Below are 27,231 nucleotides of genomic sequence, written 5' to 3' on the forward strand. Positions count from 1 at the left end.
GCAAAACCCCATCTCTACTAAAAATACAAAAAATTTGCTGGGGGTGGTGGCATGCTCATGTAATTCCAGCTACTTGGGAGGCTGAGGCACAAGAATTCCTTGAACCCAGGAGAAGGAGATTGTAGTGAGCCAAGATCGTGACACTGCCCTCCAGCCTGGGTGACAGTGCAAGTCTCTGTCTCAAAAAAAGAAAAAGAAAATTGTAAAATGTGTATAGTATAAATCCATTTGTGCAAAAAAGGGGAAAAAATCACATATTTGTATATGTAAATATAGGTATAATTGTACATATACACATATGTAAATTGCAATTGTGCAATTGTATTTTTTTACAATTACAAAGTCTGAACTTTTACGTACACCCTAGCTTAAGAAGATCAGCCATAGACCATAGAAAATTTGTCTGAATATCTATCACATCCAGAGATTAAACAACAAACTAATGGTTAACACCAAATTGTAGCAGTCAGTGGTTACTTCTATGAGAAGGAGAGGGAGGAGAGACAATGAGAAGAGGCAGAGGAATTTTTACATTTTATCCTTTATAAATTTATATTTTTTAAATGCTTGATGAAAATGCTTTCATGGGAGTTTTAATCAATACAGTGTTATGGAGAACAATTTAGCAGTATCTTCCTAAATGCATGCATCCTTTTATCCACAGAATCCAAGTATGAGAATTTGCCTTGCAGATATGTTCATAATAAAATAATTATAGTTATTTTATGTATGTATGTTAGTTGTCTATTGCTGCATAACAAATGGCTACAAACTTAGCAGCTTAAACCAACACACATTTGTTATCTCACACATGGTGGGTCAGGCAAAGCTTAACTAGATTCTTTGCTTCAGGATCTCACACAAGGCTGCAATTAAAGTATCAGCCAGGACTGGGGGCTCTTCTAAGGCTCATCTGGGGAAGGCTCTACTTCCAACTTCACACAGTTGTTAGCAGGATTCAGTTCCCTGCTGCCTGTCCCCTCTAGAGTGTCTTCAGTCCCTTGCTGTGTGGGCTTCTCCACATGGGGAAGCCATTTTTATTTAATCAAAGTCAGCAAAGGTGCCAAGAGTCAGCTAGCAAGATAGAAGTTACATTATGTGATGTAATTACAGAAGTGCTATTCTGTCACATTTGTTGCATTCTATTGATTAGAAGCAATTCACAGGCCCTGCTCATAATCGAGGAAAGGAGAATACACAGAGGTGAGAATACCAGAAGGCAGAGATCATGTAAGTAAATGTATTCTTACATATAGTCTGCCACTATATGTAACTTGTAGAATTAAAAAAATAATAAAGTAATGACTTACTCTTATCTGAAGACTTTGAATTTAACTTTGATTTCTTTTGAACAAATTTTGTGTCCTTGAGATCATAGATGTTTAGCGTGCAAGGACTATGAAGTTGTTTTAATGTGGTATGCAATGGTATATTTCAAATGGAGGACCAAAATGTTCAGAATAAAGCCACCTCACCTTGTTAAGAAGGGAATTACCATGAAGATTTAACTTCAAGCTCCCAAATAAGTGGTTGCAACACACACACACACACACACACACACACACACACACGATTGTCCCTCCATATCCATAGGCTTTCCATCCACGGATTCAACAGTGGATGGGAGGAAGGTGGGGAAAGAAAGAGAGCCAGGGTACAAATCAAATAGAATAGTGATAGCGTTCAGTGGCTGCCAGTTTGTGACTCTTGCTTTATGTGACTTCCTAGTTTCTGTCTTTTGCCAGCAATTCAAGATGTGTTTAAGAACTTAATTCAAGGTGTACTTGGAAGTAGATCAAATGCAGGTAGAATTTCCATTGCCTTGCCAGTTCTTTAAATCTAACTATACGGTTTTTATTGAGCACCTAACATACACAGTCTATCATTACATCACACTAAAAATGAAATACATTAACAATTAGTTACATAAAACAGAGAGATACAACTTCCATAATGATCAAAATGACTGAGACACATACTTACATTTTAGCTCTTTTAAAAAATATCAAATATAAAGAGAATACTTTTTACTGGAGTACTCAACATCCATAATTTACTTCTGAATACAGGTTAATGGGAAAGTTCTAGAACATTAGTCATCATTTCATTAAAAAGTAGCACTTCTAGTGGCACACCACTGTAGTTGGAGCTACTCTGGAGGCTGAGGCAAGAGGATCACTTGAGACTGGAATGTCAAGGCTGCAGTGAGCCATAATTGGACCATTGCACTTCAGACCAGACAACACAAGACTCCCTGTCTCAAAAATAAAAATAAAGTAGCACTTCTAAGCCACGTGCAGCGGTGCATGTTTGTAGTCCCAGCTATTCCCCGCTATTCTGGAGGCTAAGATGTGAGGATCCCTTGAGGCCAGGAGTTGGAGACTGCAGTGCCTATGATTGCATCTGTGAATAGCCACTGCACTCCAGCCTGGGCAAGCCAGACCTTGTCTTAAAAAAAAAAAAAAGTAGTCCTTCTAAAAGAATGGAAAGGCAATCATTCTGAAAATCTTCCCCTGGAGCCAGTTTCCACCTGCGAGGCTTCTGTCCCTTTAGAGGTTATCTATGACAACCACCACGTGGCATCCAAGTTCCTACCAATTCAGAAAGGGGAAAAACGACTGCAGTCTTAGGCTGGGCACGGTGGCTCACACCTGTAATCTCAGCATTTTGGGAGGCTGAGGTGGGTGGATCACGAGGTCAGGAGTTCAAGACCAGCCTAATCAACATGGTGAAACCCAGTCTCTACTAAAAATACAGGCGTGGTGGCAGATGCCTATAATCCCAGCTACTCAGGAGGCTGAGGCGGGAGAATCGCTTGAACCTTGCAGGGAGCAGAGGTTGCAGTGAGCCGGGATTGTACCACGGCACTCCAGCCTGGGCAACAGAGCAAGACTCCATCTCAAGGAAAAACAATAATAGAAAGTCTGCAGTCTTGTTAGCTGATTAGGTGAGAAGACATTGATTCGACCTGGCTCAGGTTGTCAATTTCTTATGGCTGCCTTTAACAGAAATGTTAAACAATAAACATTGCATCCTCCTCCCCACGTGGGACTCACATCACTTTAGTCACTCTGTCTCCTCCTTATTCTTAGCCTTTCTCTGCCTCGATTCTTTCCCCAGTCTCCGGTTTTGCACATTTAAGGTACGCCTATTTCTGTTTCCATTATTTTTCCTGCTCTTAATCAGGACTGAGTCTCTTCAAATTTTTTAATTTCTCTGCTATCCCAGAGATTCTCCATACCCCTTACACTCTCATCCCAAGCACCCCACCCTCACCCTGCCCTGCCCCATACTAGAACCTGGACTCCTCTCTGTCATGGTACCCCCTGGTCTAAGCTGCTCTTAGCTTTCACTTCCCCACGCCTTCTCCCTCATCCCTCCCTGGGCTGGCAGGCAGCCTCAGCCGTTCCAGAAATTGACAAAGAAGTTGCGGAGGAGTGCCACTTCTCAGCGCAGTAGGTCTCCGTGAGCTCCGCGTTCCGGTCCAGCCCGTCGGGGTCGGGCCCGGTCCCAAGGGTCGCTCCTCGTTGGGGACCGAGGCCGCCTTTCTCTTGCCCCCTTTGGTCTTCCTCTCAGAGGGCTTTTCTTTGGGCGGTGCGCTTTGGGGAAGCGGTGTCCCTGCGGCAGCGCCGGGCGCACGCTCCCGAGGCCGTCCCCGGCTCCCGGCCCCGGGCTTGGGCTTGGGCTTCCCGGCGAATCCCGCGGCGGTGGGGCGTGCGGTTGGGGACGCGCGGGGCTCTAGCCGCAGCTCAGCCCTGTGGCCCTTCTTGCCCGCGCACAAGCGGGCCTGGAGCGGCGCGGGGTCGTGACGCAGGCGGCCCATCACCTGCTTCCAGAAGTGCGAGCGACTAGCGGCGTAGGCGGCGCAGCTCTCCTGCTCCCCGCGGTAGGGGCACCGGTGGCGCGCCCCGTCCCGGCTCTGGCAGAGCAGCGCGAGCTCACTGCCAGCTGTGGCCCCCGGGGCGGGCAGCAAGAGCTGCCAGCTGCACGGGTGCTGTTCGGGGCTCAGGAAGCGACCCGAGGAGCCGCCCGCCGGCCCAGGTACCGGCTCCACCACGTTGCCAGCTGCCCCCTTCTCCCCCCTTGCAGCCGCAAGGAGGAAACCACTCAGCAGCGGCAGCGACGGCGACAGCGACGCTCGCAGCCTCGGAGGACTCAATCGCCGTAGTTTCCGCGCTCCGCTCTTCTCCGACCGCGTCAGTCGGGGCAGCGCCAGGCAAGGAGCCTTCCCTGGACCTGCGGACGAGGCAGAGACCGCCACCAACTGAGCTAGGCGCAGCACTTCGCCCAGACACTTGCACCTGCCAACTCCCCTTCCGCAGACTCTGGAAGTTGCAGCCTGCAAGGGGACCCTCTAAGGAGCTTTCCTGGGGAAACTGCTTACTGTCTAAATAATCACTTTGAAACCATGTATGCATTGAGATTTTCTTCCCCTTGCAAGTACGATAGCAAAACCATACGTGATAATTGCCCCCTCTACCCTTCCTTCATTTTCTCCCTTCTCCAAAGTCCAATAAATTATCTACAAAATAATTTCAGATGATTCCTCGGAAAAATGCATTTTACTATACTTTAAACTTACCGAGTTCTGGGAGAGGCGCCAAAGCCTTATTAGGGTAGAGGGAACGACTGCATGGGGGATTAGTCTGTTTTGGCCGGCTCCCTGTGAATGAACGTGGTATCAGTGGAACAGAAGAGGCCTCCCCTTCTATGACCCTCCCAGATTTCTCTCACACTGGGAGACTTCTCACCGCTGCGCCTGTCTCTCTCCCCGCCCCCCACCTCCATGAATGATGGAAGCGGTCCTGTAGCATGAAATATAAATCTCGTATTTATAATATGAGATTTATGCAAAATTAAACAAGTTTTACTTCTTTCCTTTCACGTACTTAACCATCCGAAAAATAAAAATTAAACGACGGATCTTTCAAGAGTTAAACGAAACAAAACAACCTTCAGTATTCTAAATTAGACATTATTTACACAATTCTATTATTTACATTCTAATTCTCATATTCTGAGTTCTATATTTTCACCTATCATTTCCAATGGCCTTTCTTATTCTGACTCTCAATCTTAATAATTGTTACTACTAATAAAAATATCCTAGTTGGTTAACATACAATAGTGCCCAGTAGTTCACCCAGGTGTGAACATTTCAGGCATTTGATTATTTTTAGGTATTATAAATCAGTTATAAATGTCCTCCAAAAATTAGAAGTATGAGAACATTTTTGTATTATAGTAGTTGAAAGGTAAGACTGCCAGTTGAAATGGTGTAATAGTTAAGAATTAATGTGTTCTTAGATCTTGGAAATGTTATATTGAAGCAAAGCTGTTGGCGGGGGTTGTCTTTTGTTTTTTTGTTTTGAGACAGGGGCTCACTCTGTCGACCAGGCTGGAGTGCAGTGGTGCGATCTCGGCTCCCTGCAACCTCCACCTTCCCGGTTCAAGTGATTCTCCTGTCTCAGCCGGCCTCAGCCTGCCGAGTAGCTGGAATTGCAGGCGCCTGCCACAACACCTAGCTAATTTTTGCATTTTTAGTAGAGACGAGGTTTCACCCATGTTAGCCAGTCTGGTCTCAAACTGCTGACTTCAAATGATCCACCCGACTCGACCTCCCAAAGTGCTAGAATTAGAAGTGTGAACCACTGCACCCGACCAATCAAAGCTGTATTTAAACTTTGCAATATACCATCATCTTTTTAAAAATGTTCTCATTAATAAATGTGATTTTTTAAAAATTGCAAGTATGTATATCTCTGTAATTTTTTAGACGAGAAATATTTACCTTAAATACTTCCCCATTATATTAGGAATTCTTATCATATTTCCTAATGTCCTCTTGCATATAGCATTTTCTATTACTGAACCTCCACTGGTATTATATTTGAACAATTATAGATTGTTTACTACTATAAAAACCAAAATACTTTAGAATTAAAAGAACGTATTTAAATATATAATAGTATATATTAAATATTTAGTAATATGTATTGACTTCAGAAAGGAATTTTTTACCACTCTGGTAAAATCAGAGAAACTAAATGACTTGTCCAGGATCACACATCATTTAGTGATAAAACCACTAACATCTTTCAGTGATCAGTGATCTTTACATTTTGTCTTTGTATTTGACTATTAGTTATGTTTTCATTACACTAATTCAGGCTGGGCACGGTGGCTCATGCCTATAATCCCAGCACTTTGAGAGTCTGAGGTGGGTAGATCATCTGAGGTCAGGAGTTTGAGACCAGGCTGGCCAACATAGCAAAATTCCGTCTCTACTGAAAACACAAAAATTAGCGGGGCATGGTGGTGCACACCTGTAATCCCAGCTACTCAGGAGGCTGAGGCAAGAGAATCATTTGAACCTGAGAGGCAGAGGTTGCAGTGAGCCGAGATCACACCACTGCACTCCAGCCTGGGCGACAGAGCGAGACTCTGTTTCAAAAAAAAAAAAAAAAAGCATAAAAAAATTAATTACACCAATTCGACTTATAATGAAAACCAATTTGTACCTATGAAGATTAGAAATATTAACATGTTTCATAAATAAGAGTAACTAATTAGTACATTTTGCACATGGAAACCCTTTCTTTCCCAGAAAACTGTATTTGTATGTGAAGCACGGATGAGTAGTCACAGGCTTTTGTCTGTTGCTCTGGCATTGCTTTTTGTTAACAACTACTGAACCGAATTGGTCCATTTTTAATGAAATACTGACATCATGTGGAATAATGCTCTAATTACAATAAAAAAGTTTATTATCTGAAGAGCTGTAAATAAGAGATGCTCCAGAGGCCATGCTTCGCTGTCACTAACATTGTTCCCAGAGTAAAAAGTAAGGGCACATGGATGTACTATGCAATGTCAAAACAGGGGAGTTATTTTTTTAAACTGTGGTATAACATGTATAACAAAATTTGCCATTTTTGCTATTTTTAGATGTACTCTTCAGTGACATTAAATACATTCACACTGTTGTGCAACCATCATAGCTATCCATCTCCAGAACTATTTTTTGTCTTCCAAAACTGAAGCTCTGTACCCATTCCTCCCTTCCCCCAGCCCCTGGCAACTATCATTCTACTTTCTGTCTCTATGAATCTGACTACTCAAGGTATTATATAAGGGTAATCCTACCGTATTTGTCCTTTTGTGATTGGCTTATTTCACTTAACACAATGTCTTTAGTGTTCATCTATGCTATAGCATGTGTCTGAATGTATTTCCTTTTTCAGTCTGAATAATATTCCATTGTATGTATGTACCACATTTTGTTTACCCACTTACCCGCTAATAGACATTTGGGTTGCTTCTACTTTTTTGCTATTATGAATATGAACATTGGTGTACAAATACCTGTTCCAATTCCTGTTTTCAATTCTTTTGGGAATGTAGCTAGGAGTGAAATTACTGGACCACATGATAATTCTATTTTTGACTTTTTAAGGGCCATACTATTTTCCATGGTGGCTGCATCATTTTACATTCCTACCAACCGTGCACATGGTTCCAATTTCTCCACAGCCTCACCAATATTTACTATTTGTTTTTGTTTGTATTATAATAGCCATCCTATTGGTATGAAGTGACATCTTGTAGTTTCTATTGCATTTCTCTAATCATTAGTGATGTTGTGCATCTTTCCATGTACTTACTGGCCATTTATATATCTTCTTTAGAGAAATGTCTATTCAAGTCCTTTGACACCACCACACACACCTTTGTTTGAAGGGACAGGGTCTTGCTATGTTGCCCAGACTGGACTCAAACTCCTGGACTCAAGCAATCCTTCCACTTAAGCCTCCTGAGAAGCTGTGACTACACACCCAGCTCCTTTGTCCATTTTTAATCAGGTTGTTTGTGTTATTAGTGAATGGTAGAAGTTCTTTACATATTTTGGATATTAACCTCTGATTGGATGTATAATTTGCAAATATTTTCTCCTATTCTATGGATTGCCTTTTTGGTCTGTTGATAGTATGTGTGATGCACAAAAGTTTTTAATTTGATCCAATCCAAAGGAAATTAGTTTTTAAAATATCATGATGTGAGATGTGTGAGAAAATATAAAATATATATGTGTGTATATATCTGTATTTTACTATACTGCCCAGGCTGGTCTCGAACTCCTGGGCTCAAGCCCTTCTCCTGTCTCAGCCTCCCAAAGTGCTGGGATTATAGGCATGAGCCACCATGCCCAGTGAAAATATATATAAAAGTTGTTTTTTTAAAATGTAGTTTATATCAGCAATACAACAGATCTGTTTAGATTTCTACCATACACTAACTGAACACTTTATAATTTCTTGATAATTTGGGTAATTGCCTGCTTAGTCTTGCCCTGTGAATCTCACAAAGGAAAACTTTACCATAAGAAACAGTCTTTGTAGCACCCCTTTCCCTTCTTCCCCCAGATAAGGTAGCTGCTGCACCAGATACAACAAAGTTCTGTGGCAGATAGGGAGGGGAGTTTCCTCTCTCTCAGTTTCTTAAGACTACACGTAATTCTTCCTGCCTATAAAATTAGCTTTGCATTGTTTAATATTCAAGTTTTCTTTGTTTCGTGTGTATTAGCCTAATCTCTCAAATTATATTGTTAAACTTTTTAGACAAGGATCATTTTTTAGACCTCTTTTGAACCTAATATGGCGCTCAAGGCGAAAAAAGTTGGTTGCTTGAACTCTCTTACATTGCTGATAGAAATAAAAAAATAATACCATCACCTTGGAAAACTGGTTGACATTTTTTTATAAACTTAAATACACATCTACTCTATGATCCAGCCATTCTACTCCTAGGTATTTACCCAAAGTAGATAAAAACATACGACCACAAAAATATACAGATAAAAATTTTTATAGCACTTTATTCATAATAGCCCAAAACTGGAAACAACCCAATTACTCATTGACAAGTGATTTGATAAACAAATTATGATACAATCTGTTTATTACTCAGCAATAAAAAGAACTGCAACATGTAACAACATGGACTAATCTCATTACCATAATGTTGAGCTAATTCAGCAGACCTGGAAGAGCCCATATGGTATGATTATTTCAAGTTCTAGGACAAACAAAACTAAACCATAGTGGAGAAAAAAAAATCAGAACAGCACTGCTTCTGGGGGTGGAGTGGGGAATTGTATTAACCAGGAAGGGATGTAAAAGAACTTTCTGGAGTTATGGGACTATTCTATAATTTGGTAGGGATTTGGGTTACATTTAAGATTTATGTATTTTATGGCATGTAAATTTTACTTTAAAAACTCTTTAAACAATTATTAAATCCAGGTTAATAATATCATCCTGAAATGTTTAGGACTGAAGTATACCGATGTTTACAACTTACTTTAAAATGTATTACAAAATATAGATAATATAAATAGAGGGAAATCAGTAGTAGTTACATGATAAATACAGCAAAATATTAATCATAAATTCTAGGTATATGAATGTTCACAGCATGGTTTTCAGCTTTTCTGTAGTTTTGAAAATTTTTATAATAAATACTGGAAAAATAGGAAATGAAAATTAACATAAAAAATTAGATTCCTGGCCAGGTGTGCTAACTCATGCCTGAAATCCCAGCACTTTGGGAGACCGAGGAGGGCAGTTTGAGACCAGCCTGAGCAACATGGCAAAACCCTGTCTCTACCAAAAATACAAAAATTAGCTGGGCATTGTGGCATGTGCCTGTTGTCCCAGCCACTTGGAAGGCTAAGGTAAGAGGACCGCTTGAGCCCAGGAGGCAGAAGTTACAGTGAGCCAAGATCATGCCACTGCACTCCAGCCTGGGTGGCAGAGCCAGACTTTGTCTCAAAAAAAAAAAAAAAAAAAGTGAAAAAAAATTATGCTTCTATCATTCAACATATGTTAATATCTTGTCACATTTGTGGTTTTTTTTGTTACCTCTAAAACCTCACATAGGAAGATTGTGTTTTATATATTAAAAAAAAATAATTTCAATTTCCATGATCCCTCTCAATTCCATTCTTTTTTTTTTTTTTTTTTTTTTTTGAGACGGAGTTTCGCTCTTGCTACCCAGGCTGTAGTGCAATGGCGCGATCTCGGCTCACTGCAACCTCCGCCCCCGGGTTCAGGCAATTCTCCTGCCTCAGCCTCCCGAGCAGCTGGGATTACAGGCACGCACCACCGTGCCCAGCTAATTTTTTGTAATTTTAGTAGAGACGGGGTTTCACCATGTTGACCAAGATGGTCTCGATCTGTTGACCTCGTGATCCACCCGCCTCGGCCTCCCAAAGTGCTGGGATTACAGGCTTGAGCCACCGCGCCCAGCCAATTCCATTCTTTCTATACCTCATTTCCACTCAGGGGTAACCAGCATTTTATAAGTTTTGGGTTAATTATTTCAATCCACTTGTAATACTTGTATACTTTTAATGCACATATATACAAAGCTCATGTCAAGTATAGTCTTATAGCTTTATGGATATTAAAATTGGAAAAACCTAAATATCAACCAGCATGGAAATGAATAAATTACGGATTATCATGTAATGAAATAAAATCTGGAAATGTCATTAATTAATTAAAAAACCAAGCTTATAAAATGATACTCTATTGTTTATGCAGCAAAATGATAACATGGACAGGAAGTATACATACAAACTTCATAACACAGTTATTTTGGGGAAGGTAGGGATAGGAATGAGGTTAGATAAGAGTAAAAGATGACTCCAATTACAATTTCTTGAAAATTTACCTGAAAAAAATATGAATAAATTTTTAAAATAAATTTTATTGTGTATATTTAAGATATACAACATGTTATGGATACATAGAGTAAAGGGTTACTGTAAGTGAAGCAAATGAACATGTATATCATCTCATATAGTTACCCATTTTTTATGTTTTTATGGCAGGAGCAGCTAAAATCTCATTTAGCATAAATCCCAAATACAGTACAATTTTATTACCTATAGTGCTCAGGTTGTACATTAGCTCTCTATACTTGTTCATTTACATATTTTCTACCCTCTCAACTACTTCTCCCCACTTCCTCCCCATTCTATCTCTATCCCTGGTAACCACTATTTTAGTCTCTCTCTCTGTATATTTTATTTTTTAAAGATTTCACATATAAATGAAATAATGTAATATTTTTCTTTCTGTTTCTGGCTTATTTGATTTTACATAATGTCCTCCGAGCTCATATATATTGAGGCAAATGTCAAGATCTAGTTTTTTTTTTATGGTTGAATTTTCCTTTATCCATTCATCTGTCAATAGACACTTGGGTTGCTTCCGTATCTCAGCTATTGTAAATAATGCTGCAATGAACATGAAAGTGCAGACACCTTTATGAGGTGGTGATTTTATTTTCTTTGGATATATACCCAGAAGAAAAATTTCTGGGTCATATGGTAGTTGATTTTTAATTTCTGTAGAAATCTCCATATTGTTTTCCACAATGGCTGTACCAATCTACATTCCCACCAACCTTTTCCCCACATTTTTGCCAAGATTATCTTTTGAATTTTTGGTAATAGCCATCCTGATGGGTGTGGGTTTTGATTTACAATTCCCTGATGATTAATGATTTTAAGCACCTTTTCATATACCTGTTGATTTTTATGTTTTCTTTGGGGAAAATGGGTATTCATGTATTTTTGCCCATTTTTAAATCAGGTTATTTGTTTTTCTACCATTGAGTTGTATGAGTTCTTTATAAATTTTGGATAGTAACTCCTTATTTGATATATGGTTTGCAGATACTTTTTCCCAATCTGTAGCTGCCATTTATTTGTTGATTGTTCTCTTGGCTGTGCAGAAGCTTTTTAGTTTCATGAAGTACCATTTATTTATTGTCGCTTTTGTGGACTGAGCTTTCAGTATGATACTCAAAACTCATTGCCAAGGCCCATGGCCAGGAGATTTTCCCCTATGTTCTCTTCTGGGAGTTCTATAGTTTCTGGTCTTACATTTAGGTTATCTGTTCATTTTGAGTTGATGTTCGTGTGTAGTGTAAGATAATTATCAAATTTCATCCTTTTCCATATGGAAACCTAGTTTTCCCAGAACTATTGAGACTACCCTTTCCCATTGTGTCTCTTGTCAAAAATTAGTTGACCATATATGTTTGAATTTATTTCTTGGCTCTCTATTCTGTTTCACTGGTCTATGTGTCTCTTTTTATACCAGTACCATTACTGTTTTTATTACTATAGCTTTATAATATAATTTTTTTGAGACAGGGTCTCACTCTGTTGCCCAGGCTGGAATGTAGTGCCACAAAGTGGCATGATCATAGCTCACTGCAGTCTCAAACTTTGGGCTCAAGCAATCCTCCCACATCAGCCTCCTGAGTAGCTTGGACTACAGACATGTGCCACAACACCTGGATAATTTTTTCTACTTTTTGTAGAGACAGGGTGTCACTATGTTGCCCAGGCTGGTCTCAAACTCCTGGGCTAAAGCAATCCTCCTGCCTCAGCCTCCAAAAGTGCTAGGATTACGGGCTTTAATATAATTTTAAATCAGGAAGTGTAATGCCTCCAACTTTGCTTTTTTTTCTCAGAATTGTTTTGGTAATTCATAGTCTTTTATGTTTCCATACAAATTTTAGGATTCCTTTTTCCATTTCTGTGAAGAATGCCTTTGGGTTTTTTATAGGGATTGTGTTAAATCTGCATATTGCTTTAGGTAGTATGGATATTTTAATAATATTAATTCTTCCAATCCATGAGCATGGGGGAGCTTTCCATTTATTTGTGTCTTTTTCAATGTCTTTTATCAATGTGTTATAGTTTTCAGTGAAATTTTTACACCTAAGTTAAATTTATTCCTAAGTATTTTATTTTATTTTACTTTTTCATCCTAACATAAATGGGATTGTTTTCTTTCCTTCTTTATCTGCTTGGTCATGTGTATAAAATTGTGACTGATTTTTGTATGTTCATTTTGTATCCTAAAACTTTACTCAATTCATTTAGTAGTTCTAATGGGTTTTTGTGAAATCTTTGAAGTGTTAAAAAATAAGATAATGTCATCTGTAAATAGAGATTATTTTACTTCTTTTATAATTTGGATACTTTTTATTTTTCTTGTCTGATTGCTCTTGATAGTACTTCTAATAATATGTTACATAGAAGTAGTGAGATTGGGCATCCTTGCCTTTGTCTTTTACCACATCTTAGAGGAAAAACTTTCAGCATTTTCCCATTGATTATATGAGGAACTAACGCTATATGTTAGCTGCAGTTTTTCAATAACGGCCTTTATTATGTTGAGGAACTTTTCTTCTATACCTAAATAATTGTGAGTTTTTATCAAGAAAGAATGTTGGACTTTATTAAATGCTTTTCCCAAATCAACTGAGATGATCATGTGGTTTTTATCTTTCGTTCTGTTAAATGTATCATGTTGATTGATATGCATATGTTACACCAGCCTTATGTGGCTAGGATAAATCTCATTTGGTCATGATGTATAATCTGTTTTATGTATTGTTAGATTCGGTTTGCTAATATCTTATTGAGGATTTTTGCATCAATATTTATCAGAGAGATTGTCCTATAGTTTTCTTTTCTTGTGATGTCTTCCACTTAGGTATCAAAGTAAAGCTGGCTTCATAAAGTTTATCTGGAAATATTCCCTCTAGCTTTATTTTTTGATGAGTTTAAGAAGTACTGGTATTAATTCTTCTTTGAATGTTTGGTAGAATTCAGCCTGAAGCCATCTGGTCCTGGACTTGGTTTTTCTTTGTTGGGCAGTTTTTTGTTTTATTGTTTCTTGGTTTTTTGAGATGGAGTCTTGCTCTGTTGTTCAGGCTGGAGTGCACTAGCTTACTGCACTGGCTCACTTGGCACACTGCAACTTCCGCTTCCCAGGTTCAAGCAATTCTTGTCCCTCAGCCTCCTGAGTAGCTGGGATTACAGGCACCTGCCGCCATGCCCAGCTAATTTTTGTAATTTTAGTAGAGATGAGTTTTCACTGTGTTGCCCAGGCTGGTCTCAAAACTCCTCACCTCAGGTGATCTGCCCGCCTAGGCCTCCCAAATTGCTGGGATTACAGGCATGAGCCGCTGCTCCCCGTTTTTTATTACTACTTGAATCTCTTTGTTAGTCTGCTCATGCTTTCTATTTCTTCCTGACTCAATCTTGGTAGGTTGTATTTTTCTAGGAATTTATTGATTTCTTCTAGGTTATCCAATATTTTGGCATATACTTGTTCACTTGTTTATAATAGTCCTTTATAGCCTTTTCTTTTCTTTCTTTCTTTTTATTTATTTATTTTTTTTGAGACAGAGTCTCGCTCTGTTGCCAGGCTGGAGTGCAGTGGTGTGACCTCAGCTCACTGCAAACTTTGCCTCCCAGTTTCGAGCGATTCTCCTGCTGCAGCCTCTCAAGTATCTGGGACTACAGGCATGTGCCACCGTGCCCAGATAAGTTTTGTGTTTTTATTAGAGACGGGCTTTTACCATGTTGGCCGGGATAGTCTCAATCTCCTGACTTCGTGATCCACCTGCCTCGGCCTCCCAAAGTGCTGGGATGACAGGCGTGAGCCAATGTCCCTAGCCAATAGTGCTTTATAGTCTTTTGTTTTTTTAATTTCTGAGACATCTGTTGTAATTTCTTCACTTTGATTTTTTGAGTCTTCACTCTTTTTCTCTTAGACCAGCTAATGACTTATCAATTTTATTTATTTGTTCAAGAAACCAACTCTTAGTCTTATTCTTTCTACGGTTTTTCTGTTCTCTGTTTTATTTCTGTTCTGATTGTCATTGTTTTCTCCCTTCTGGTAATTTTGGGTTCCGTTTATGCTTCTTTTTCCAGTTCATTGAGGGATAATGTTAAACTATATGGGCTCTTTCTTTTTTTTAATGTAGGCATTGTTGTTATAAACTCCTCTCTTAGAACTGCCTTTGCTGCAGATGTATTATGTTTCCATTGTTATTTGCCTCAAGATTTTTGTAAAGTTTTGCAAATTTACCCTCTGATTTCTTCTTTGATCCATTTTGCTTAATTTCCACATACTTGTGAATTTTTTTTTTTTTGGGGGGGCGGGAGGAAGGCAGGAAGGAAGGGAAGAAGGACGGTAGGGAGGAAGGAAGGGATGAAGGACGGTAGGGAGGAAGGAAGGGATGAAGGAAGGAAGGAAGGGATGAAGCGGGGAGGGAGGGAGGGAGGGAAGGGAAGAAAGGAAATCAAGCAATGAAAGAGACATTGCCGACCTGGATCTAGAGGTTTACAAGTTGATTTCTTTTTTTTTGAGAGAAGGAAAGAAAAAAAAAATAAGTAAAGGAGAGGAAGAAAGAGGGAGAGTAAATGGAAATATTGCTTTATTTTGAAAAAAATTGGGTATTAATAATGGCCAATCAATGTTTCATTTAAACTAATGGGTAGGTGTGATGTGGTATTGACAAGAATGTATATTTTGTGTATTTGAAGTGGAGAGCTCTATAAATATTTATTAAGTTTACTTGTTCTGGATCTGAGTCCGAGTCCTTGATATCCTTATTAATTTTCTGTCTCATTGAATCTAAGTCTCCTATCTGGGTGTTAGGATCGTTAGCTCTTGTTGTTGCATTGATCCTTTTACCTCTATATCTTTGTTGCTTTAAAATCTATTTTATCCGATACAAGAATTGCAACTCCTGCTTTTTATTTATTTATTCTTTATTTTTGCTCTCCATTTGGTTGGTAAATCTTTCTCCATCCCTTTGTTTTGAGTCTTTGTGTATCCTTGCATGTGAAACAGGTCTGGATGTAACATGCCGTTGGGTTTTGGCTGTGTCTTTTGATTGGGAATTCAGTCAATTTAAATTTAGGGTTACTGCCATTTGATGTTGACTGGCTGTTTTATCCATTTGTTGGTGTAAATTCTTCTTTATGTTGGTGCTCTTTACTTTTTGGTGTATTTTTAGAAAGGCTAATACTGGTTGTTTCTTTCTGTGTGTAATGCTTCTTTCAGAAGCTCTTGTAAAGCAGGCCTGGTGGTAATAAAATCTCTGAGTTCTTGCTTGTTCATAAAAGATTTTATTTTTCCTTCAGTTGTGAAGCTTAGTTTGGCTGGATATGAAATTCTGGGCTGAAGGTTCTGTTCTTTGAGGATGTTGAATATTGGCCCCCACTCTCTTCTGGCCTGTAGAGTTTCTGCCGAGAGATCTGCTGTAAGTCTGATAGGCTTGCCTTTGTGGGTAATCTGACCTTTCTCTCTGGCTGCCCTTAGTATCCTCTCCTTCGTTTCAACCCTGGTTAATCTAACGATTATGTGCCTTGGGGTTGCTCTTCTTGAGGAATATCTTTGTGGTGTTCTCTGTATTACCTGGGGTTGAGTGTTGACCTGCTTTGCTAGTTTAGGAAAATTTTCCTGAATAATATCCTGAAGGGTATTTTCCAGCTTGGATTCATTCTCTCCTTGGCATTCAGGTACACCTATCAAAGGTAAATTTGGTCTTTTCACATAGTCCCACATTTCTTGGAGACTTTGCTCATTCCTTTTTATCCTTTTTTCTCTAATCTTTTCTTCACGTTTTATTTCATTAAGTTGGACTTTGACCTCTCTTCTGCTTGAACAATTCGAGTGTTTAAACCTGTGCATACTTCTCGGAGTTCCTGTATTGTATTCTTCAGTTCCATTAATTCACTCATACTCCTCTCTAAGTTGTCTACTCTCAATAGGATTTCATCAAACCTTTTTTCAAAGTTCCTAGTTTCTTTACGTTGGGCTACAACATGTTCTTTTAACTCACCGAAGTTTGTTATTATCCATTCCTTGAAGAGTGATTCTGTCATCAGGAGGCGCTCGATCTCCATCAAGCCTTGTTCCATTGTTGATGTGGAACTGTGATCATCTTTAGAGGGAGAGGCGTTCTGACTTTGAGTATTCTCAGCTTTTTTACGCTGGTTTCTTCCCGTCATTGTAAATTTATCCTCCTGTCGTCTTTGAAATTACCAACTTTCAGATTAGGTCTCTTGAGTGGACGTCCAGGTTGTTAGTTCCCAGGGCCAGAGCAGCGGCGTTAAAACTGATGGTGCTTTTCTGCCCAGGATTCTCCTGTCGGGCTTCCTTCTTGTTTCCGTAGTAGGCGACTCTGCCTTCCCGGGGCTCCAAACCTCGGTCAGAAGGGAGAGCGGTCCCGTTTACTCTGCGCCGAGCGCTGTGGCACCGAGGTGCCGGCGGAACCGCTGCGCCGACCACGAGAGTCGCGCTGGCGACCCATGTGTTTCCACCACTGGGGGATCTTCTGCTCCGTGAGCAACCAGACTTTGTCTGAAAGTGTGGCGTCCTCTAGTTCTCCGCGCCTTCCCTGAGAGCTGCAATCCCAGGATGTTAGCGATCGGCCATCTTGGATCGTTCTCCACTTGTGAATTTTTTAAGATTCCTTCTGTTATTAGTATAGTTTCATATCGTTATGGTCTGAAAAAATACTAGATTTGACTTTGTAAGCTTGTTAAGACTAGTTTTGTGGCCTAACATATACTCTATTCTGGAGAATGTTCCATGTACACTAGAGAAAAATGCCTATTCTGCTGCTGTTGGGTGGAAAATTCTGTGTATATCTGTTAGGTTAATTTGGTCAAAAATGCAATTCAAGTCCAGTATTTCCTTCTTAAATTTCTGTTCAGTTGATCTATCTGTTGTTGAAAGTGGGATATTGAAGTCTCCTACTATTATTGTATAGCTGTCTATTTGTCCTTTTATGTTCATTAACATTTGCTTTATGTATTTAGGTGTTCCAATGTTAGGTTCACATATATTTGACTCGTTGTGTCCTCTTAATGGATTGACCCCTTTATCATTAAATAATGACCTTGTTTGTCTCTTGTGACAGGTGTTGACTCAAAGTCCATTTTATTAGACATAAGTATAGCAACCTCTGCTTTTTTTTTTTTTTTTTTGAGACAGGGTCTCATTCTGCTGTCCAGGCTGGAGTGTAGTGGCACAAACATTGCTCACCGCAGCCTGACCTCCTGGGCTCAAGTAATCCTTCTGCCTCAGCCTTCTAAATAGCTGGGACTACAGGTGCATATCACCACACTTGGCTAATTTTTAAATTTGTGTGTAGCAATGAGGTCTCCCTACATTGCCCAGGCTGGACTCCAACTCCTGGGCTCAAGTGATCCTCCCACCCTTGGCCTTCCAAAATGCTGGAATTGCAGGTGTGAGCCACCATGCCTGGCCTCCCTGCTCTCTTTTGGTTACAATTTGCATAGAATATCTTTTTTTATCTCTTTATTTTCAGCCTGTGTGTATCCTTAAAGCTTAATTAGATCTCCTGTACATATCATATGGTTGGATCTTGTTTTAAAAATCTGTTTAGCAACTCTATGTCTTTTGATTGGAGAATTTAATCCAATTACATTCGAGATTATTATTAAGGGAAGGACTTACTATTTTTACTTTGTTATTTTATACCTGGTTGTTTTGTAGCACCTTTGTTTATTTCTTCCTCTCTCATTTTCCTTTGCAATTTGATAATTCTCTGTAGTACGAAGCTTTACTTTATTTCTCTTTATTGTTTGCATAACTGCTATGGTAATCATGAGGCTTATGTAAAACATCTTATAGTCAACTGTTTTTAGCTGATAACATCTGTTGCATGCAAAAATTCTAGATTTTTCTCCTCTACATACTGTGGGTTTTGTTTGTTTCTTTCTTTTTTTAAAGAGAGGATGTCTTGCCACATTGTCTAGACTGACCTTGAACTTCCAGGCTCAAGTGATCCTCCTACCACAGCCTCCTGAGTAGCTGAGTTTACAGGCACGCACCACGCCCAGCTACACAATTTATGTTTTTGATGTCACAATTTATACCTTTTTAAATTGTATATCATTATTATTATTAATTTATTTTTGAGATGGAGTACTCTATTGCCCAGGCTGGAGTACAGTGGCGCCATCTCAGCTCACTGCAACCTCTGCCTCCCAGGTTCAAGCGATTACCTTGCCTCAGCCTCCTGAGTAGCTGAGACTACAGGTGCCCACCACCACACCTGGCTAATTTTTGTATTTTTAGTAGAGATGGGGTTTCACCATATTGGCCAGGCTGATTTCAAACTCCTGATCTTGTGATTCACCTACCTCCGCCTCCCAAATGCTGGGATCATGGGCATGAGCCACCACACCTGGCCCTTATATTGTATATTATTTAACAATTTATTGTAGCTTTTGTTATTTATTTATTTATTTTTACCTATTTGACTTTTGACCTTTATACTAGAGATATGTATAATTTACATATCACTAGTACAGTACTAAAATATTCTGGCTTTATCTATATATTTATCTCTACTAGTGAGTTTTATACTTTCATTTATATTTATAATTATTATCATCATTTTGTTTATGCTAGAACTCCATGGCTGGGCATGGTGGCTCATACCTAAAATCTTAACACTTTGGGAGGCCAAGACAGGAGGATCACTGGAGCCCAGAAGTTTGAGACCAGCCTAAGTAAAATGGGAAGACTCCATCTCTACAATAAATAAATAAAAATTAGCTGGGCACAATGGTGCATGCCTATAGTTCCATCTACTTGGGAGGAATTCAAGGTGGCAGTGAGCCATGATTGTGCCACTGAATTCCAGCAACAAAGCAAGATCCTTTCAAAGGAAGGAAGGAAGGAAGGAAGGAAGGAAGGAAGGAAGGAAGGAAGGAGGGAGGGAGGGAGGGAGGGAGGGAGGGAGGGAGGGAGGGAGGGAAGGAACGAGAGAAAGAGAGAGAAAGAAAGAGAGAGAAAGAAAAGAGAAAAAGAAAGAAAGAAAGAAAGAGAAAGAAAGAAAGGAAGGAAGGAAGGAAGGAAGGAAGGAAGGAAGGAAGGAAAGAAGGAAGGAAGGAAAGAAGGAAGGAAGGAAGGAAGGAAGGAAGGAAGGGCCTGTTAGGCATTTCTTATAGGGCAGGCCTAGTAGTGATGAATTTCTTCAGCTTTTGCTTCTTTGGGAAAAACTTTATTTCTCTTCATTTCTGAAGGTCAGCTTTGCTGGGTATAGTATTCTTAGCCAACTTTTTTTTTGTTTTCCTTTCAGCACTTTGAATATATGATCTTATTCTTTCCTGACCTATAAGGCTTCTCCTGAGAAATCCATTGGTAGTCTAATGGAGATTACCTTATATGTGACTTGACACTTGTCTCTTGCTGCTTTTAAATTTCTTTTTCTTTAAATTTTGACAGTTTGATTGTCATGGGCCTTGGTAAGGATGTCTTTGGGTTGTATTTATTGGGAGATCTCTCAGTTTTATGAATCTGTCTCTCCATATCTCTCAAAACTTGAATTTTTTAAAGCAATAATTTCACTAAATAAGCTTTATTTTTTATTATCTCTTCTCCTTCTTTAACTCCTGTAATGTGAATTTTTGTTCACTTAATGGTGTTCCATAAGTTCCATAGGCTGTCTTCACTCTTCTTTGTGAAGCACTGTAATGAACTCATGCTGTTACCTTGGTATTTTTAAACTCTTAACAGTAAATGGAGACAGCATGACATTTAACATATACATTTTAATGTGAGAATGTCATAAAATTCCATAGTTTGGAGTCAGTTACTCAAGTATTATATTCCTTTGTGGTGTTATGTTTCCTTGCTTCTTCACATTTCTTGTGTCCCTGTGTTGATGTCTGCGGATCTGGTGGTACAGTCACTTCTTCTAAACATTACAGAGTGGCTTTTGTACAGGGGATTTTCACCAACACATGGGCCTGAGGTTGGGCAGGGTGCAGTAGTTTTGGTTTCATGAGGGTGCAATGCTGTAGTTTCCACACAGCTTCGACAGTTATGCTCAATGTCAGTGATGACTGTGGGTGCCTCAGTGGTCTAGGCTGCAGGAGTTTGTGGCAGTGATGATAGCTATGTAGATTATTAGGACAAGTGTTTTAGGGATCCTTCTGTTCTTGTCTTCTCCACAGTGGGGAATCTTAGCTGAGGGGATATCTCTTGGTGTTGAGTCTGACATGACCCACAGGCAGCCACAGGATCACTAGGATCCAGGGCAGAGGTGTTTTGAGCAGCTGTGAAGACAGGTTCGTGGGCTCAAGGTTTTGTCAAACTACTGTAACATGTGAATCTTGAGGCATGCACTTACTTCTCACTGCCTGAGTAGATGCAGTTTCTCTGTTAACCTGGGTCTGTTGCTCTGAGGCACATCCTGGAAACTTGGCTAGGATGTAGCTGTGGTTCTGACCTGAGGGGGAGGGCACAGAACTGTCATGGCTCTGGGAAATAAGGGGTACTCTGGAGGCTCAGGCCCTGGAAAGAAGGGCACAGTTGCAATTCAAAAATCAGAAGAATTATGGTAAAATATTCTTTTAAATATTATTCTATATCTTGCTTTTTTTAACTCAACTTATGATTTAGAATTTTGGCTGTATTGATACCTACAGATTTAGTTTATTCACTTTACTGCCATTGGGTATTATTAGATGACTCAACACTTTTCATTCATTCATTACTCTACAGATAGAAATTTCTATTATTTCCAGGTTTTCCAGATGATAAACAGCATTGTAGTGAACAGATTTGTAGAGATGTTCTTATGTACAATCTTGTGCATCCCTAGATCAGTGGTCTCTGTATTTCTGAGGATAGCTTAAAACTTTTAAAGAAATGTATAGGCCTAAATGGTTTTGTTTGTTTGCTTTTAAGAATGAATTTCTAGATACTCAACCTCCTCATTTCTCTTAACTGTAGCCCTGAGTATAGTATTATGCTTGTGATACTATGTTGGTTATGCTTTTCCATCTTCTTTCACAATTGCCTTTCTCCCACTTGACTACAGAAAGGCATAGGTCTCATCCATACCAAACCTCATTTGATATTTCATACATAAAAGTTAACATATATGCTTTTTTATGTTGTTTTTATTTTTCTATTTAAGCTGTTAACCCATCTAAAGTTTATTTTTGTATTTAGCCTGAAATGACAATATAACTATTGATCCATTAATGTTGATATAAAAGTCTAAGTAATTTAACTGGATAATCTATACTTTTTGGTCATATGAAAGTCTCTTTGATCATGTGAGAAGTATAAAATTAGAGCAAATGATACGGTTTGAATCTGTGCCCCCATCCAAATTTTATTTCAAATTGTAATCCCCATTGTTGGAGGTGGGGCTTGGCAGGAGGTGACTGGATCATGGGGGTGCATCTCTCATAAATGGCTTAGCACAATTCTTTTGATGCTGTCCTCACAATAGTGAGTTTTCATGAAATCTGGTTGTTTGGACGTGTGTAGCACCTCCCCTTCTTGCTCTCTGTCTTGCCCCTGCTCCTATCATGTAAGGGGTTTCACTCCCACTTTGCCTTCTGCCATGACTGTAAGTTTCCTGAGGCCTCCTCAGAAACTAAGCAGATGCAAGCAAGCATCATGCTTCCTGTACAACCTACAGAACCATGAGCCAATTAAACCTCTTTTCCTTATAAATTTCCAGTCTCAGGCATTTCTTTATAGCAAAAGGGACCCGTATAGGAAGTATTACACTACTATCTTCCCAGAATCCCCTGTAGTTGTAGAGCATATGTGACATAGTTCTGGCCACTGAGATGTAAGTACAAGTCTGCGAAGAATTAATAGGAATATTTTTGCTCTCTTGAGGTAGACACAATCTCTTCTTCCTTCCTTTTCCTTCTTCTCCCTGGATTTGAGATGCCAGAGGTGAAGCAGCCATCTTTCTAGCTCTCCCAGTAAATCCCTGTTTCTCAGGGAAAGCTGACTTCTTGGTGGTTTAAGGACAATTCCATCTTCATTGCCAATGGATGGTTTAGTTATGGATATGATCCAACTCTACACACTTTGAGTTTACTGTCAGCTTCTGAGAGTTATTCTCAGCTCTTAAAAGAGACACACGGAGCCCAAGCATGGTGGCACACATCTGTAGTCCCAGCTACTCAGGAGGCTGAGGCAGGATGATCCATTTGAGCCCAGGAGGATGAGACTGCAGTGATCTATGACTGCACTCCAGCCTGGGTGACAGCGTGAAACTCTGTCTCTGAAAAATACATATAAATAATGATACAAATAAAATAAAGAGATAATGAAAAGCCAGTCTTCCTCCCCCTTCTCTTGGGTGTTTTCCTTATGCAACATGCAAGTTTTACAGTTTAGTGTGTTCAAGTTTATCTATTGTCTTTCCTTAATGTTAAAGTTCTGTTTTACATTTTTAGATCCTTAATACATCTGAGATATATTTTGGCATATGGTATCAACTAGGGATTTGATTTTTTCTTCCATATAAAGAACTGATTGTCCAACATTCTTTGTTCAACACTATATTGAACTGGACAATATAGTGAGACCCTGTCTAAAAAACATTTTTTTAAATTAGCTAGGTGTGGTAGTGAGTGTCTGTAGTCCCAACTACTTGGGAAGTCAAGGTGGGAGGATTGTTTGAGCCTGGTTTGAGGCTGCAGTGAGCCATAATTGTGCCACAGCACTCCAGCCAGGGTGACAGTGAAACTGTCTCACAATAGTAACTATAAAAATTAATAATAAATATTTAATAGTCTTTTTTTTTTCATTGAATCATGGTCTCCCTCTGTCACTCAGGCTAGAGTATAGTAGCATGATCATGGCTTACTGCTACCTCGAGTTCCTGGGCTTAAGGAATCCTCCTGCCTCAGCCTCCTGAGTAGCTGATATTATAGGCACATGCCACCAACATCTGGCTAATTAAAAAAAAATTTTTTTTTTGTAGCGATGAGGTCTCCCTATATTGCCCAGGTTAGTCTCAAACTCCTGGGCTTAAGCGATCCTCCCACATCAGCCTCCCAATGTGCTGGGATGACAGGCATGAACTACCATGTCTAGCTAATACTTAGTATTTTCTATGTGTATCACGTATGAACTCATTTAATCCTTATGACAATTCCATAAGTACAGGTTCAGAATCTGTTATTTACAATTCTGAAATTGAAAAAGGTCTGAAAACCACACTTTTAAAAACTCACCTATAATCCCAGCTATTCATGAGGCTGAGATGGGAAGATTGCTTGAGCCCAGGAGTTCAAGACCAGCCTGGGCAACATAGCAAGATGCCATCTCAAAGAATATATATTTGGCAGCAAATCCTTGCCTGAACTGGTATATGCCTATCTATAGTCTTTTACTTATTCCTCTTAGTATGATTAGTCATACATTTTGCTGCAGCTCTATAAATATATTTGATTATAGAGTACTGCCCTAGAAGCTGTTGGGGTGTTGCATAATACAAGGTATATTCATTGGATTACTTTTCAAAACCTAAGGAATTCTTAACTCAGAAAACCAGCTGGTAGGGGTGATGAACTGGTACAGACAAGGGTAGTGAACTTGTAATATTATTATCCTCATTTCACAGCTGAAGAAATTGAGACTAGAAGTCATCATTTACTCAAGGTTACATTGTTAACAAAAACAATAAGCAATGTAGTTAATATTTTTGAAGGCTTCTTGTGGAAGTCACTTAAATGTTTTATGTGTATTAATTTAATCATCACCACAACCCTAGGAGTACTATTATTATCCTAATTTCCCAGATGAAGCTTAGAGAGACTCTAAAATTCCCCTGGAGATGCAGCAATTAAGTGTGGTGAGAAAGGATCTAAGAACAAGTCAGTCCAATATCAATATATTTTATTATTATACTATCCTTTACAAATCTACAGCATCATCCTTTAGACTATATATCCAATTATCTGATATTAACAAGATTAAAAATATATAATTCAGATCATTTTACTCACTTGCTTAAAACTCTGTGACTTTCTACTACATATAAAGTTCAAATTCCTTACGATGACCCCTTTCTACCTCTCCCATCTCATTTCTCAAGAGTAGACTTCTCTTAGGCCTTTGCACTGGGTATGTCCTCTTCCTGGAAGGCTCCCAGATCATTACACATTTAGCTACTTCTTGTCATTTAGGGTTCAGATTAAGCTAATCCTGTTTTTCCCGGATTTATCCAGTAAGAGTAGGTCTTTAATCACACTATCAATCCCATCATTCTCTTTACCTAACACATAACTATATCTTCAATGTTTATCTGTTTATTTTCTTTTTCCTTTCATTTGAATGTGAATTCAACCAGAGTGGGCACCTTGTCTGTTCTGGTTTCTTCAGAAGTTCCAGTCTCTCATATGGCAGGTGCTTAATTTCGGCTAAATAAATGAATGTTGTACACAATCAGTAAGAAGTATCTGCTAGTTACTGAATGGTGGGAGATAAACTGAGGAGGCAGGTAGGTGACTTAAGTGAAAATGTAAAGAGACCTAGAATGTCAACTTGATTTGATTTTAATAGTATAAATACCACCAAGCAGAGTTTCTGATACAGAGAGATGGCAAACATTTGCTGAATGACTGGACAACAAATATTATTACTAGCTTGGATCTTGAGGCAAATTACTTAACCTTTCTGAGCTCAGTTTCCTTGTCTGCGACGATTAAAACTAACTTTACAGGGTTTCCCTACGAATTATACGTGATAATACATGTCATGTGCCCAGCACACTGCAGGTACCTGTTAGTTTCTTTCTCTTTACATACATACATACTTTTAAGGTCTACAAAGTTATTGTAAGCTCTTCTAGATTCATGACCTCATTTTATTCACACAATCTTCTGCAATACTGCTCATTAGCCTCATTTTACAGACGAAAAACAGACTCAAGGATTGAGACACAGCCTCTACAGGTAATGAGAAGCAATGGACATGCTTTATAAGCATAGGAGCAACATGATAAAGCAGTGAGTTTTTTTTTTTTTTCTAAGATTAATCTGTTGGTGGCCTATAAAAAGGACTAAATTGAAAATTAGAGAAATATTATTTTGACTACTAGCATAAAAATCAAGTTTAAGGGCCCGGCACAGTGGCTCGCACTTGTAATCCTAGCACTTTGGGAGGCAGAGGCGGGCGGATCACTTGAGGCCAGGGGCGGGAGACCAGCCTAGCCAACATGGCGACACCCCACCTCTACTAAAAAAATACAAAAAATTGGCAGGGTGTGGTGGCACGTGCCTGTAATCCCAGTTACTTCAGAGGTTGAGGCACATATAGAATTGCTTGAACCCCGGAAGCGGAGGTTGCAGTGAGCCGAGATCATGCTGCTGCACTCCAGCCTGGGCAACAGAGCAAAACTCTATTTCAAAGAAAAAAAAAAAACAAGTTTAAGATGATAAGGACCTGCACTAGGTAGCAGAAGTGTTTAAAAGCCTAATGAACTTAAAACTATTGAAAAGCCAGATAAGCCCCCAAAAAAGAACAAAAATTTTAAAACGTGAGTTTTCAAATCTGGCTAAGAAAATAATACTATGAACAACATAAACAATTGAGAAATCCAACTTGGGCAAATCGTTGGTCAGAAGAGCTTCTCTCCAGTACCTATGCAGAACTTCTGGCAAATAATGGCAAACATCTAAGCCATTTCCTCAGCGTCATAGCAGATTTTTCTTTCGTTCACTCCGCCCACTGGCTTCACCACCTGAACAAGAGCATCTTAATTAAGGGCCTTCTGATCTTGCTTCCCTAGAAGCAGTTTGGTGGGAAGGAGACTGGTTGGTATGGAATTAGAAATCAAGGTTTTAAAGTCCCAGGACTTTGGCTAAATCGGCTTTTTCCTTCTCTGTCAAACAAAGGGACCCTTAGTTCACCTACTTCCCTACTTTTAAGACTGGAGATCCTCTCCATATCAGTACAAACCGCTTTTACTTAAGCGCGTGTCACCAAACTAAAGGCGCTCACGCAGAGCGGAGCCCCTGGCGGTGAGCTTACGTCACGTCCGGCGCGCTGACGCTCAGTTCTGCGTGCCGACGCCTGCGTCAGCAAAGAGCGGAGCTTGGGGTACCCGGTTTGAAGTCGTGCGGGTCGGAGGACTGCCGCATCCGCTACGGTGTTGGACCCCTGCTCCCTGGCTGCTGCGGGTACGAGCTCGGGTAGGCGGCAGGGCAGATGCCCGAGGGCCTGAGCTGGAACTCCCCGCGCCGCAGCGGCCGCTCCCTTGTGCTTCGCGGCCTGGACCTTCACCGTTTCGCTCACTGGAAACTAGCGCCTCAGCTGCGCGGCGCGTAGGTCGCACGGAGCTCCGAACCGCCGGCGCCCGGCTATGGCGGTCTCCAGGTGGGTCTTGCTCCTAACGAGCGAACGTGAAGGCCGCTCAGGCAAGGCACGGTCTCCTCTCAGCGCCCTCAGTCGTAGAGAGGAGCGGCTCTCATTGTCACTGGGCTCCGGCGCTTTCTTCAGTAGACTTCGGAGTTCGCCCCGTGGTCGGAGGGGGTTTGGGGCTCGG

General features: G+C 39.9%; 2 protein-coding genes across 6 annotated transcripts in view; one reads left to right on the forward strand and one right to left on the reverse strand.

The window, feature by feature from the left end:
- Positions 1 to 1,832: 1,832 nt before the first annotated feature.
- FGFBP3 (fibroblast growth factor binding protein 3) lies at positions 1,833 to 26,827 on the reverse strand. Its single transcript, XM_078346858.1, has 3 exons — positions 26,791 to 26,827; positions 21,154 to 21,218; positions 1,833 to 4,354 (listed from the first exon to the last, which is right to left on the reverse strand). Exons 1-3 carry the CDS (start codon positions 26,825 to 26,827, stop codon positions 3,350 to 3,352), a joined length of 1,107 nt encoding a protein of 368 aa, XP_078202984.1. The 3' UTR covers positions 1,833 to 3,349.
- Positions 26,742 to 27,231, forward strand: part of BTAF1 (B-TFIID TATA-box binding protein associated factor 1) — a 98,361-nt gene continuing 97,871 nt past the window's right edge. For all 5 annotated transcript variants that reach the window (XM_078346014.1, XM_002756414.6, XM_078346013.1 and 2 more), the window contains exon 1: positions 26,742 to 27,062. Coding sequence is in view for 2 of the 5 variants with exons in the window: in XM_002756414.6 (XP_002756460.1) it covers positions 27,049 to 27,062 (14 nt within the window). In the remaining 3 variants the exon portion in view is untranslated. The remainder of the gene's footprint in view (positions 27,063 to 27,231) is intronic.

This window comes from Callithrix jacchus, chromosome 12 (genome assembly GCF_049354715.1).
Source record: "Callithrix jacchus isolate 240 chromosome 12, calJac240_pri, whole genome shotgun sequence".
Lineage (NCBI taxonomy): Eukaryota > Metazoa > Chordata > Mammalia > Primates > Cebidae > Callithrix > Callithrix jacchus.

Coding starts and splice junctions, on each gene's coding strand:
- FGFBP3 (XM_078346858.1), bottom strand. CDS start 26,827: ATGCGGCAGTCCTCCGACCCGCACGACTTCAAACCGG. Junction 21,219..26,790: donor CCCGCACGACTTCAAACCGG/GTACCCCAAGCT, acceptor CCTTCTTTCCAG/GGCCTGAGCCTCCAGAGTAC. Junction 4,355..21,153: donor TTCTGTGCCCTCCCCCTCAG/GTCAGAACCACA, acceptor AAAGCTCCTTAG/AGGGTCCCCTTGCAGGCTGC.